This window comes from Sander vitreus, chromosome 3 (assembly GCF_031162955.1).
Source record: "Sander vitreus isolate 19-12246 chromosome 3, sanVit1, whole genome shotgun sequence".
Classification (NCBI taxonomy): domain Eukaryota; kingdom Metazoa; phylum Chordata; class Actinopteri; order Perciformes; family Percidae; genus Sander; species Sander vitreus.
In genome coordinates this window covers 14,634,866-14,650,174 of record NC_135857.1, presented here as the reverse complement: position 1 = coordinate 14,650,174, position 15,309 = coordinate 14,634,866, and the positions used below count along the sequence as shown (strand labels likewise).

At 41.7% G+C, this 15,309-nt stretch overlaps 1 protein-coding gene across 2 annotated transcripts in view; it reads left to right on the top strand.

The window, feature by feature from the left end:
- Positions 1 to 759: 759 nt before the first annotated feature.
- Positions 760 to 15,309, top strand: part of dscaml1 (Down syndrome cell adhesion molecule like 1) — a 101,696-nt gene continuing 87,146 nt past the window's right edge. For both annotated transcript variants that reach the window (XM_078246177.1, XM_078246178.1), the window contains exons 1-2: positions 760 to 947; positions 10,835 to 11,155. In XM_078246177.1, coding sequence (XP_078102303.1) covers positions 905 to 947; positions 10,835 to 11,155 — 364 coding nt within the window. In that variant the 5' untranslated portion in view covers positions 760 to 904. The remainder of the gene's footprint in view (positions 948 to 10,834; positions 11,156 to 15,309) is intronic.

Genomic DNA, 15,309 nt, shown 5'->3' with positions numbered 1-15,309 from the left:
TGAATTTATTGACCATATCGATCACAGTATACACATCTTTTAAATGAGGTTAATTGTAGATAATTCCCTCGTGCTGTGTTTTTATCAAAACCATTCAGTCTGTTATGAAGAAAAGTGATTTGAGCTCTACGAGTGTCTATGGTGGTAACACGCAGGTGCGCAGCGCAGAGCACATTCCCACTTTCCCCTTGAATGAAACGGAGGCTGCAGCTTCTCTGCGCTCCTTCTCTTCTCTCCTTCTCTTCTCTCCTTCTCTTCTCTCCTTCTCTTCTCTCCTTCTCTTCTCTCCACCTGGACTTCGCACTAATATATGGCCATGTTCTATTACTTTATAATGGTACATTCTAATGGTTTTACTTACTCTTACTCTGTGCTCGCACCACTGCTGCAATGACAACTGATGTATGGAAATTCTGGAGTTGATTTGCATGGGAAATACGTTTTTATTTTTTTTATTTTTTTTTTTTTAAACTTCCTTTCATAAAAACAACATTTAAATGACTTGTATGACAGCACATTTTGAACTTTGTTATTGGGAGTCCACGAAGTTGTCGGATAAAACCATCTATCCAGTGCGCGTAATACAGAGGTCCCAGTGGTTTCCTTTTGCTCCCCATTAGTGCGTATAGCTCACCTCTCCATCACGCCGCATCATTAGGATACCGGGGGTGGGGCGACAGCAGCCTGTCCCGGTAAGGGGAGGAGAGAACAGGGAGCAGAGGCGGTACTTTCTCCGCGGCTCGTTTCTCGGCGCTGGAGAGTGTGGGACCAGGGCTGGAGAGACCGCCGGGGAGTATCAGCAGAAACAGTCCAGCACGGAGACTCGCCTGGCCGACCGCTGCGCCGTGCACTCTTCTTGGGGGACTGCACAACATTCCTGTGAAATATAACTGCTTTTAATGGCATGTGGCTTGTAACTTTACTTCTGCTGTATTCTTTGCAAGAAGGTACGTTGGAAATGTGTCTCTTCCAGTGTTGCTTATCTGCATGCTGTCTCCTCCAGTGCAATGCTGAAGTTGACTGTGCGTGTTTATTAGCTTGTCAGGTTGATAAATGATGTTGGATTGAATTGATTAGATTCACAAAGGAGGGGCAGATATGTCAAATCAAACTCTAAATCACCTTTCGAGGAAGACTGGTAACTTTTTCTTAATGTTTTCAAATCATGTTTTTCTGATCCGCCTTCATTTTCCTCACGAACGAGTGCTCGGATTTCTCTTGCGTTCTCACTGTCTCATAATGATCAGCTGATAATATGATTAAAAACGATCAAAAAAGGCTTATGAGCATAAAATCAACATGCACTTAATTTAGACGAACAGTGAGAAAACACATACTAGATCTCAAAAGTGCACACTGCGTTCGTTAAGATGAAAAAGACAACGGCATTTGGATTTTGCGTGATGAATATGTGGAGGTGTCGTGAATATGGAGGCTGTTGAATAAGAGGAGAGGCTGATAAGGATCTGCAGGCGCGCGCACGGGTAGACAGGAGACCTCCAGCGCTGATGTTGGCCGCAGCTGTAGGCTGTTTACTCGCAAAAGTCCAAGGGCCAGAGAAGTTTAATGTATTTGCCTGACTTTTTCTGCCCTGTCCCAACACAAATAAAATGAATGTTTGTGTGTGTGTGTGTGTGTGTGTGTGTGTGTGTGTGTGTGTGTGTGTGTGTGTGTGTGTGTGTGTGTGTGTGTGTGCGTGTGTGTGTGTGTGTGTGCTCGCGGGGAAAGGGAGAGGGGAGAGGAGGGGGATCCCTAGGGGTTAAAGCTTCCTTTTTATCAGCTGATTTTTGGAAATAGCACTAAAATAGTGCATAAACACCAATTTTTGTCCGTGTGTTTGTGTTTTGAAGTGTTTGTGCGACTGTGTGGCAACAAGGGTCAATACATTTTATGAGAGACGTGTGAACTGATGCTGGGGCTATTGAGTGCTGGCTTTTAATTTGTAGATAATGTGCCCCAGTTGGATATTTAAAAGACGAGGCCATATATTACGGTTTGTTTTCTTTGATAAGATGTAGGGGTGTCAGCCAGTGTATGCAGACTCAGTTGTTATCATCCCTGGTCTAATTATTCAGCCACCATTTTCTGTGGCACCAGATTCTACTGATTGCCTTCGCTCTTAATACTGCAGATGGAAGAGCATGATTCAGTTTGCCTTTTAAATATACAATGATCTGTTCTTTTGTTTCTTATGAATTTCTATCACTTTGTAACAACCACACAACGGAAGAAAACATTTTATTTTTCATTTCATTTTCATCCGTGTTTCTTATACGCACGGGTCCGTAAGATGCCTGGTTATAAGCCTTATAGTTAACACATTTTAAATAATCTTAAGAATTTGTTTATGATTATGGATAGTACGCGTGTTTCATGTTCCTGGTCTCCATCATTGGCCTTGGCAGTGCCCTCTGCCAGGCTGCAGCTGCAGCGAGGACTTCTGGGCTGTTTTTGTTGTATGTAATTGGATTACAGGGTCTATTTCGATTATACACGCTGTACATCGCCCTGTCCCGTGACTGAACGAGATGTACTATGTGTGTGTGTGTGTGTGTGTGTGTGTGTGTGTAGTGAGCGTGTGAGTGTGTGTGTGTGTGTGTGTGTGTGTGTGTGTGTGTGTGTGTGTGTGTAGTGAGGGGAGGAGGGTTGGGGGCTGCAAACAGCCACTGGAGCGGAAAGAGTGCTTGAGATGGGAGAGATGTAGATAACGCAGTGGAAAACAAACTTCCATTTTCCGTTGTTTTTCAACGCCATGTTCCGCTCATTTTGCACGAATCGACTGTGATTTGTTGTCTCATGTGGCTGCTGTGTATTTTAGATATGCATAACTTTTAATCAACTTTATTTTAAGGTGGGAAGGTAGGTCTATTATCATACATGCATATGCATTAGTACTGCGTATTTTCCTGGCTCGGCCGCGCCTCCTTGAATGGCACACAAGTCTCTGCTTATTTTTATACTTCGGTATGAAAATATGTTCTAGACCACACCGCTACATCATTTTAAGAGAATTTAGTATTTTTCTTTCTCTTTTTTTCTGTCATTAATTTGACATGCATTAGGTTATTACTGGCCGTTTGTTGCTTTGGTTTGGCTGCATATCAGCACACCTGCACCCATGAGTGCCGAGAGGAGGGGGAGAGGGATGGATGGATAGATGAATAGATAGAGGGAGAGGAGAGGGGGAGGATCCACTCATTCTTCTTTGTCATGATTTTGGAGGTTGCTTGTCATTTTATGTAAAAAAAAATTGAGACAAACTCTGCTGAGGGCTCTGTGGGGATTTACTTTCAGGCCTGATATAGGCCAGAAGAGGGCCTGTGAAATAGGAAAAGGCTTAAATAATTATTACAATTAGTATATTTCATAATCATTCAAAAAACGACAGTCGCTTTGGTTTGGAATTTGTAGAAATTCAATCAGTATTTCTACAGATTCTAAGGGAAAATGCCGTGGAGTGATCGAGATGAAGTGAGAGCTCTTGCTATAATTATTTCATCAATTAATGTGATTCCGGTTTTATCCAGTTTCGGTCTACAGGCCTCCTGCAGCACACACTCCACATTAAACTGAACATTGATTGTGTTGACTTACAATGTTCCTGCAGAGATGTAAAACACGTTGGCTCTTATTTTGTCTGCACTTACACCATTTAATGTTTAATGTTTAATGTTTTTTATTTCATTTCAGTAAATTCACGAAATTTCACCACTATTTCAATACGTGTGAACTGAAGGGTAGTTTGGGAAACTGATCTGTTGTAAGGTCACCAGTATTTTCTCATTCCTTTACAAGGGACTCCTGTAGGCTATAGACCGGCCTGAGCCGCTGATCTGCGGCGTTGTTGCAGACCACGGGCTGTGTGTAATTTTGGAATCAAAACAGATACAGACTAGAGGAGAAGTGCTTGGAGGGGGAGCCCAGTAATTGCGGTATGAGTCAGATTCTGGTGGCTACTAGGCTACACCCGCACAATGCACTCAGAGATGTTGCGTCTGGATTGGACAACTGAAGCTTTAGTGGCTGATAGTATGACAACATCTTCGGAGTTTTCTTCCCACCTCCCTGCCTCTATCTTTAAAGAGCCTATCACGGTGTAAAATCTGGGTGAATTGGTGTTTGTTCGGGGACTGGGAGGTGTGCTGTGTGACATACAGTTCAAGATTCCCTGTTTTTGTCGTGATTGAAAGAAAAGTGATTTGTACAGATGACTGTGCAGAACGTGGAGGGGGAGAGGGTATATACGTGGGAGTTTTTGTTGTTTTTCTAGTTCCACGGATGCAATAAAGTGCCTTAGCGTAACTTCACTACATAATCGTGCCAACATCAAACCTACATATTAAGATGTGTGTGTAAAGTTCACACAGTCATACCGAACTGAAATTAATAATTTGGATGGAATTCACCTGCAATGTATCCATGACGCACATGTCCATTTCCAAAAAGTCACATTAGATCAAAACATGAAAAGTGACCCACTATATGTCTTATTTCTCCGGCTCGAGTCCCGCTGTGCCTGCACCACCTGTCACTTTTCTTGGAGAGAGACACACTGCTCCACAGTATAATAGCTTCATGTCACTCTCAGGTTAACTCGCCTCCCTCGTTGTGCTCTGGAGAGAAAAGCCTGCTTTCGTTGTCAAGTGTTGGCGCTCTGCGTTTGGCAGCTGACCCGTGCGGCACAAACTCGGTCATCTGAACACGTCATGCGGTCTCAACACACGAACACGTCGGCCCATTGGTGTAGATGATCACTTCAGTTGTGGTATTGGTTTGAAGGCGCATTAAAGCCTTTTTTTTTTATCCAAACAGAAAAAAAAATTCTTGGCGCTTTAGTAGAATAGGATTTTATAAGCGTACGAAATTACTTGGTAAGAGGGATAATCTTGCTTTTAGCCTATTCACTTGGCACGCACCACTCTCAAAAAAACAACGTTCCCAAAGGTCTGACTGTTTATCATCACACATCTGTAGATCTTAAAGCCCATAGCAACAACGTCGTTATTTCACTAAGCTTTCACAGACAGAAGTGGATTTGGACCGCTCACTCAACAGGTTTTACGCACAGTATCAGTAAAAGTAGTGTCCGGTAGCCCGGTGCCCTCTCCATTACGCACGGGGAAAGATTGATGGTCATGTCTTGAATGACAAAAGAATCCAACAATCTCACTTTAACATCTCACAATCGACTCTGTATTTCACTCTTTCCTGTTCTGCTTACTATCTTATGGCCCTGTCTCTGAGGGAGAGTAGGAAAAAAACACATCTCTACAAATCTGACACTCACTTCAACAACGGAAATCATGCTTTTGAAGTGGGAGATGTGAATTTCCAAACGCTGAAATGGCTGCCTAATATTTTACTGACACTGCATAAACTGGGGATAGGGGTTGTTTACCACCCGCACCCCCCCCCCGTATGTGTGTGGGTGTGTGTGTGCATGCATAGTGTATAGTGTATTCACATCTCTAATATCATGCCATGCAGTTTTTTTTCTTGACTACAGCGTTTCTCCCAGTGATGTGACACCATGTTAGAAATGATTTCCTTTCTAACTGCACACAAAAGCAGAGACGCATTGTCATGCAACCCTAATGCATATCTCAATCTAGAGTCAGTGTATAGTAAATGAGTAGCACCCTCTATCAAATATGATCATATCTTTTGCCTTTTCTGTTCTGACATTTTTCTGTAGCATCATTGCAAAGACTGTATTGCCACTTACTTCAATGCTTCAGCTGTTGGCCTGAATGTTTTGTGTGCTGTTATCTGTTGTGCTACATGGTTCACAAAATATAAAATCTACTTGCCATTATGAACGTATGTAATCTGAAATGTATTTATGTGACTTTGTGTGTGTGTGTGTGTGTGTGTTTGAAGGAAAGAGAGCGAGAAGGAGAAGGAGAGGGATTTATAGCCCTGTTTTTCTATGCACGTGATGGTATGAATTTCAGTGTGTGTGTGTGTGTGTGTGTGTGTGTGTCTGAATGAATGTAGATGAGACAGAAAAAGCTGCATTATGCATAGCGGTTCACCATAGGCAATATCCTTGCATCTCCAGCATACATATTCATACTCCATTTTCATATCCACTGCAAAAACAGGAAAAAAAGGTGCAAATGTATTTGAGTGTACAGCAAAGAAAGATTTAAGTCAAAAGGAAACACGAGCAAAAAGAAAAGTGAAGGTTAAAACAAGATAGAAAAAGATTGCGAGGGGTTCAGGGGACAGGAAAGATGTTTCTGAGGGTTTCACCCTCAATCACTTTGACCTTCTTTATTGAATTCAACGCTTCCAGGCTTGATTGAAGAAATCCAAATACAGTTCATGATTGGATGAGTTGCTGCTCCTTTCTCTGCTGGGGAAATGGTGGAAAGGGAGTCTGGAGCTATGGAAGGACTCTGATAACCATCTGAGGCTAGATGTTGCCCAAATAAAGAGGAAAACTATAAAACTCCACTATTGTACAACAAGAAATTACAGCTCTCCCATGTCATATCACACATGACCAACAGCTGTAGCCATAGGAATCCTATATGCCAAGTGACAAAATGTGGGTAGTTTTTGGTAGATGCTTCACTTCCATTTTGTCACACTCTCATCTTTCCTCATTCCATTTTGATGTTTTGACATCAAACTCTAAACCATTACCGCTATAAGACACATTGTTGGTGTCGTCCACGATGGTCTTTTCGCTGGAGGCCAAAACCCGTGCAGTGTAGACCGGGGCTCGCTTCTGTGTGGTTGTTCACGTGTCTTTGCGTGTATGTGTGTATACATGTGAACTCAGTGACCTGAATTCATACCATAGGACAAAGCGATTACCCATCGCATCATAAGCTGCTGCTTTATAGACGTTTTACATCTGAGTATGAGTTTTTGCATCTGAGCTGTTTTGAATTAGTTTGAAGCCATTTTGATGATACCACATGTTGGTTAAACATTTTATTTTTAAACAGATTATTTAGTTTTAGAGCATATTGGGAGCAAGCGGTGGTTTCCAATCTGGGGATTCAGACCCCTACAAGGGTTTTGCAGAAGGAGTTGGGGGGCGATTAACAGACTAGGAAAAGAGAAAAGGTATATTTCTGTGACACAAATTATTTGTTTATTAGTCTTTCCACAAATCTTTAAATTACTAGATAGTTTTACCTCTTCAGGCCTTTAGAAATTATTCACATAAAAGAAGGAAAAAATGTCTCTTTTATTAAATTGGTCACAAGAGGTTGAAGAGGGGTAGTACGTAGACGTTTCTTTATTTTAAGGGGGCAAAAGCCAAACATTTGGGAACCTAAAGTAAAAAGCAGTAGTTCCCTGCTGGGGGTACTTTTATACTTGGGGTTACTTCTGCAGTTACCAGGGAGTACCTGGAAAGATTGTGGGGTAGCTATAAACAAACAAAAACAAAAAATAAAGATTATGATTTGATAAGAGAAATAAACATAAGACCATCTGATCTGTTTTAAAAAAAGAATCTTTAACCACTAACTGCCAAGCTACAACAGCTAACTGCATGCCTCAAACCCAAGTTTTGCATTGAAATAGTTAACAAGTGAGCATAAAAGTCAAAATAGATGACACATCTGTTTTCTGTTTGGACATATCCAGCTGCTGCCATTCCAAGTGGTAGTACTATGAATGAATGAATGAATGAATGAATGAATGAAAACTTGACCAAACCAAAAAAAAAATACCTTTAAATACCTAAAGATTTCAGGATAATGTGCAGCCACTGATCCCCCACGACCACTGTTTTTCTCTGTATTGAAATACCATCAAACAATTCCATGAAGGCCATCCCATCTGTCAAGGGTGTATAAGGGTGAAAATAAACATTTGGTTCAGCTTTTTGGGGTGCATTGGACAAAACAGGTTGGGAACCACTAGTCTGACGGACAACATTATTTTGTGATGTGAAAGGATGATGGGATTCTGAACAAAAATTAGTATACAGTGATATTGTTCCTTCCACGAGGGCTTTTACAGCTTGAGTAAATTGTTTTTGTCATGAACATATTCTGCTTCTAAAAATAGCATTTGTCATCAGAGAGAAGCAGGTCACTGGTATCATCTGCTAATAGCTTTCTCCTTATTTGCTCGGTATGGAAACACTTCCATGTGTTCCTAACCCAGCAGTAGATTTGTTGGTGCTCTCCGTGGTGCTGAAAGTGCAGATCAGTCAGCCTAGCAGACTGTGAGAGTGATTGACATGGATTCGAACGGTAGGATGGATTGAACTTGACCTGAATTCAGATTTTTTAACACAGAGGATCTGCTCCAATTTTAGCTGGTAGGCAGGAGAACAATGACTCTCTACCTCCTCAGAATGTCTGCCGTGCCTCGAGCAGCGATCTTTTTCCTGCACAGCACACCTCAGCCTCTGCTTGTTGGCTGAGTTTGACATCAAGAACTGAGGCAGTTATTGAACATTAACCTCTCTATCCCTTTGACCTTACACACACACACACACACACACACACACACACACACACACACACACACACACACACACACACACCATCGGTTGCATCCAAACACCTTTGCACCTGAGCACCTTTTCCTCAGACCAGCCACCCGTGTCCTGTCTACAATATTGCACTTCTGCCTGGCTCCCTGATCTCTCCTTCCACTGCACACCCACATGTACATAAGAACCAGGGAAGTCGGACACCGTCCTCCCACGGCAGTGCGATCACAGAGTGGATAGACTGTGTGTGTGTGTGTGTGTGTGTGTGTGTGTGTGTGTGTGTTAAATGTGAAAGGAGATTATGTGGGTTTAACTCTCTGCGTCTGGCATACAAATTTCAATCACATAACATTTCCTGTCTCTAGTGTGGCAGAAAAAACGAGAGAAAGTGTCTTGGGAGGGTAAGGGTAGAAGAATGATGGCACATGGGAAACACAAAGAAAAAGATGAGTAACTCAGAAAGATAAGATAGAGGGATGCAGACATATGCATAAAGTATCAGACAACAGACAATGGAGGAGAGGGTGAAAATCACCTTATGTCAGTTTGGGTTTTATCCCTAATCCCTGCATTTAACTTTGGAGCCTTTTCTAATGTGATTCTTCCTATTCATTTCATGGTATTAATGTCATGTCATTGCATGTTACTATTTATACTGGACATAACAGATATGAAAATGGTCTTTTGTATCAGCCATGTTCTGTCCATGTATTAAGATTTTAAAAAGACAGCCAATGGGCTTCTGTCACTCATTTTATAGCTAGTTTGTAATGGTATTCATTGATGTTGAGGATATGTAGAAATTAGAGCCTAAATGGCTTCTGATAGTGTCTTTATATCGCAATTGATGTGTCTTAGCCAACATTCTATTCTCTCCCAGCACAGAGAGAATTGGAGATAGTGCTAATCCAGGCATTGTTGACACAATCCAGGAAAAAGGGATTAATTAAGTATCATTGTCTGAGAAGAAACTTCTCTGGCTCGGGGCACAGAGTCTTCCCCTGGCCTAAAGCCAAGCTGAGCTCAGCACTTCTGTAGCCCCCCCCCCTCGCCTCACCCCTCGGTCACCACACACACACACACACACACACACCCACACACACACACAGAACCACACAGATCTTAAAAGATGCTTCGCTACCCTACTCTAAACTGGAAGAGGGTGTTTGAGCGCGAGGATATATGGTGGTCTATCTCCCCTAGGACAACTTATCTGGCTATAGCTCTTCATCAGCCACAATACTATTGTTTTCCAGCAAATATCTGTGATATCTAGCTCCTCGGCTACAAATAGAGAACTACGTACCTAGGGTGGATATAATAGACCTGAGCAGGCCTAAGAAGTGCAGCAGTTTGCTATCACGCCCGTGTGAATACTTAGTTTTCCTGAATGAAGGAGGATGGCAACAGACAGGATGAGGGTGTGGGGGAGTCGTGTTATGTGACCAATGTTTTTCTTCTATTGAGAGGCAAATTTCCAAAGGGCTCTTTGGACACATATATTAGATTAGAGATATTAGGATAATGCATATGGGAGATGGATGACTGCGGTCTGGCACACGTTGAGGTGACCTAAATACCTGTATATCCAACTTGTTTACTTTCTTCGGGTGTCTGTAAGTTTGACTTAGATCAGGTAGTATTTTCAGTAATATTTTAAAGTAATGCTCACTTTAAACTATGCTTATTCCGCTGAACCAGTGAATTGACTAATGGAAAATCTTGTAAATTCATCTCTAGAACAAAACCTGTGTCTGAACAAAAACAATACAGTACAAGGACAAATCAAATATGGAACATGGAAAAATGGGAAATTAGTTTTTTCTTCTTTTTTACATTTCAAATGGTATGGTACACAATTGGTCAGACATATTAAATTATATTGAATAAAGTATTTATGTTGATCAAAACCTTTTAAACTTTTCTGGGGAACTCTGCAAGGTTCATGTTGTTTGGTGAAATATTGCTGTTATAAAGTCAGTACTTCCATCATTAAAACTTTTATTGCAACCAGTTAGTTGGCAAATCTGCAGGAAAAAACAGCTGACACCATGATCCCATATCTTATTACGTGTTACCTCAGCAGTCAGTCAGTTCAACATCATTTTAGTCAAGACTAGAGGCAGAAACACTAAACATTGATGCTTCATCCTTGTACATTTTAAGTATAGGCAGGTTATGTATTAATATGTTCTAACATCATTTTTATATTGGAAAATAGTTTACTGTATTTCTCTTTTTTAACAGCCAACAACATTTCTCTCTTAACCTCTGTTGTACTATTTTGTATTTCATTTTTATGTGAATGATGCCTGTGTGTCTGACATCAACTAACTAACTCTGTCTCCCTTTCTCTTATCCTAACAGTCAACAGTGAGGATGTTGTCTCTACACGGCTGTACTTTGTGAACGCCTCCCTGCAGCGGGTGACCTTCTCCAGCTCGGTGGGGGTGTCCCTGCCCTGCCCTGCGGGCGGCGCCCCCCATGCCGTCCTGCGCTGGTACCTGGCCGCCGGAGACGACATTTACGACGTGCCCCATATCCGCCATGTGCATGCCAATGGCACCCTCCAGCTCTACCCCTTCTCCCCCTCCGCCTATAACAGCATTATCCACGACAATGAGTACTTCTGCACTGCTGAGAACCAAGCAGGCAAGATTCGTAGCCCCAGCATCCACATCAAAGCAGGTGAGGGATGGACACACTGGATGCAAACTAAGCCAATGTTCAAAGGGATAGTTTTATTTTTCTGGGGCAGTTTACTCATTTTGCTTACTTACTGTATTACATCAACACACATTGCATGCATTTTGAATGAATTTTGAATGGTGACATTACCCTAGTTTAGCTCAATTATTGGATGTCTCTTGAATTAATAAATTAAAGGAAGAACTGCAGAGACATGAACTGTGAACTATCCCTTTAAAGAGTAATGAAACACTGCCTTTCCAGCATTATCCCACCTCCTGCATATACTTGAAAATCAACCAAAGTGAAGTGGGGGGTGTGGCACAGCTCTGTGCTAAGCTAGCTCAGTAGCACATCCATTTGAGTGACATGGAGAGCCTCCACAAGTTGGGGGTGTAAACATTTTGTGCCCACCTAAATTAGACTACCATGACATTTTTAGTATGCCATTATTAAATTGGGTGGAGTCAGCTTGTAGTTGAGTAGCAGTGGTTACATTTTCACTCTAATGTAAGGTCCAACCCCCTAAAATAGCATCTACAGTTTTCTTTTTTTTTAAATTAAAAACATTTGTACTATTTTAAGCCCAGCTGGCGTCCCCTGCCTGATATAAACCCAGCATCTGTAAATATGGTCACCCAAACAGCAGTAAAGGCATCCTAAAGCAACTACTTCTCTCAGTCTTGACCCTGTGTAATAAAATGTATCTTTAAGACAGACATGCAGCCACATAGACAGTTGGTTTGGTGACCTGTCCGCACTCCATGCCAAGGTCAAAGCTGGAGAAAGGCGCTGAACACACTGAGGGAAGGTGTTACTGCTCCTTCTCACCCTCATCACACATACACACAAGCATCATAAACACATGCATATTTCCTAATGTAATACGTGTTGGATACATGTGTATATACACACACACACACACACACACACACACACACACACACACACACACACACACACACACACACACACACACACACACACACAGACTTACATCCACACCAGCCTGTGCGTAGCTCATGCCAGAAAGCCTCCTGTCTCCCAGTCTCTCCATCTGTCCATGGACTGGAAAGTCCCCTAACTACACACACACACACACACACACACACACACACACACACACACACACATAGTTGCCAGCTCTTTGTCAGGGTGTTTGGCAGGAAAGATTTTGGAGAGTCAGCTACAGACATGGAAAGATGTGAACAGAATCGTTAAAAAAGTGGATTTTCAGGTCATGGTAATAGCCAGGCAGATATTTTGACTGTGTTTATCAATCCTGCATGAAGAGACAGTCAGCAGTTCCCTACCCCACACCTAAATACGAACAAAATGATTTTGATGCTGCTGGATTCTCTCCCTCACCACACACACACACACACACACACACACACACACACACACACACACACACACACACACACACACACACACACACACACACACACACACACACACACACACACACACACACACACACACACCCATATGGCCTGTGTGGTCCCTAGAGGAGGACAGTCCCTCCAGCGTGAGAGTGACCTTCTAGCCAGCCTCAGTGTTGGGATGACCTTCCCGCCCAAATAATTACAACAATTAATCAATTAAATGCTGAGGCAACCACAAGTCCACAGCTCCATAACCAGGGCTCACGTGCATGTGTGTGCACCTCATTACCTCCAGAGTCACACACACACACACACACACACACACACACACACACACACACACACACACAACCCTACAGTTGCCATGGGCGACAGAGGCGTGAGCGCTTGGGTGTGGTATGCCCTGTCTCAGGTGGCGCAGGAGAATGATGGCAGCTGACAGCTCGCAGTGTGACACCTCCCCCAAAAATCTGCCTTTCCCCCTCGCCATTCGTCTCGTCCTCCCTCCCTGCCTCTCTCTCTCTCTCTCTCTCTCTCTCTCTCTCTCTTACTTCTCATCTTCTCTCTATCCCTCCCCCTCTTTCTCACCCTCTCCCATGCATGCTGATTGTGGGCCAATAATAGCACTAGCACCTGTCTGGATAGCTCTACATTTATGAAAATCACTACGTGGACAGCTTGTTTTCCTGTACATGTTTTTATTTGTCTCTCTTGTTGCGGCTAATCTAGTTTTCTGCATTTATTTTTTTATTCAAACTTCTTTGATAGCGTCTTTCTAAATACTAATCTAATGCAGAAATGTAGTTTTTAGTTAAAAAAAATTTAACCGTGTTTCATTGATCTCAGATGGAGTTTTAAGAGACAGCTAAACAACTATTGAATAATAAATACATTTAGGATAAAAACTATTTACAGAAAAACTCACCATATACTAAAGTGTGTATGGTACTCCAGGTATGGTCTTCATCCTGGACTGGTTCATTCTCAGACCAAACCTGTGATTTTGCAGGTTTTGGCTCCAGAACTACAAACCTTGTGTACATGCTGCTCATAGTTTTCAAATGCATGTTTCTGATTTTTGTGTATGTATTTTCTTACTTTTTCGGCAGAAATTGGGTTCCATTCATTTCCATAAAAATCAACTAGCAAACTTTTAACACTTGCTGGAGTTTCAGCAGTAATTCATCACACAAAACACAATGTCTGCATTCTTTTTTCCCAGCTACTGTTACATGGTCAATCAGTTTGAAGTACAGATCGATTTGTCACAACAATTAGATAACTAGGAAAAATAATTGAGCAGACTTGATGTTTACTGTGAAGCATTGCACAACTCAAATAGACTTCAAGAGCCATTTAATTGTCATACCACATAGAAATTAATTACTTTACTTATTGATTTGTTTTTTTCTCCCATAGTACCATACCATTGTAGTTCTATGCTCTAGAATTCCTTAGTTCGTTTTTAATATCCCAGTTACTTGACTGGCTGAACTTTGACCCTTTTAATTTAGATTTTCAAAAAAACTACACATATATTAATGTTTTATTACATAATAATAATGCATGATTAAATTATATGCAATGATAAGCAGAATCATTTCTGATAAATGTATTATTATTAATGTAACTTGGATTGGGACTTCTACCTGTTTCAGTCTGAAACAATAGTTAACACATTATAGCGTGCATGCATGCGAGCATGTGTGTGTGTGGCATATCTAGCAGTTTGGCAGGATCTATAGCTTCAGGAATGAGGCTTTGCTGTTTTTTTTAAGGATCTCATCTCAAGGATATAGAAATCATTTTCACTTTTGGTAACAACTTAAGGGACCCAATTTAACTTAAAAAAGGAAAGCACACCTTTCACACATATAGTCAGTCATTACAGTCACTTATGTTAGAATAATATTCTGCCTAAGTCCGAGGGTTTTAACGTTTTGTGCACCTAAGTCCTCTTTACACAAAGTTAATAAAAGAAAATGAGGACACCTGTTCATGTAGCTCACCTCAGCTCCCCTTTGTCCCGACTAAAACACACAAGCCTACCGAGGCCCGGGCCAAGACAGCAGGTGTTAAGATCCTTTTCCTCTATCTGCCCTCCTCATCTTTTCTCTGGCTGGCATTTCCTTACTAATACTATAAGTATGGTCCCTTGACCTGATACACAAGGACTGCTTTTCCTATACTATTCATTCAATAATGAAATCTGCATCCATTCATTTCTCCTGTTCGTCATTATTTTTCTCTTTCTCCTTCTCTGTGCTTTTGCTGCTTGCTTTATGAATAAGTAAATGCAGTATTTGGTTTCCCTGTCGTTAATTATTGAAGCGACAGTGATACAAGACTTGCCTCCCAGTGCGCCCAGTGCACCAGACCCATGTTTTAGCTCGTTCCTAGGCAACCAGGCTGCATATAGTCAGGCATCAGTAACATCCTAATGATTCTGCTGCGCATGTGATGAGGGGGAGTGCAATTTACACACAAATCAGTTGGGCTACCATTTGCATCCTGTCACAAGGGTTAAGAGAATGAATATGTAATGTTTTTTTTTCTCTGTGTCTTTCATATCTTGGAAGAGGAACGTGTGTTAAATGACAATGCTATCACAACAGTTGCCTCTTATTGGAGCTGGTTACATGGTTGTGTACAAGGGTATGTTGCCATACAGGGCTTGTTTGAGAGGTTAGCAAGTGTAGGATGGGCTAGGGTCAAAGCACAGGAAGTACAAACTTGAGGTGACCTTGACTGGATTTTAACTCACAC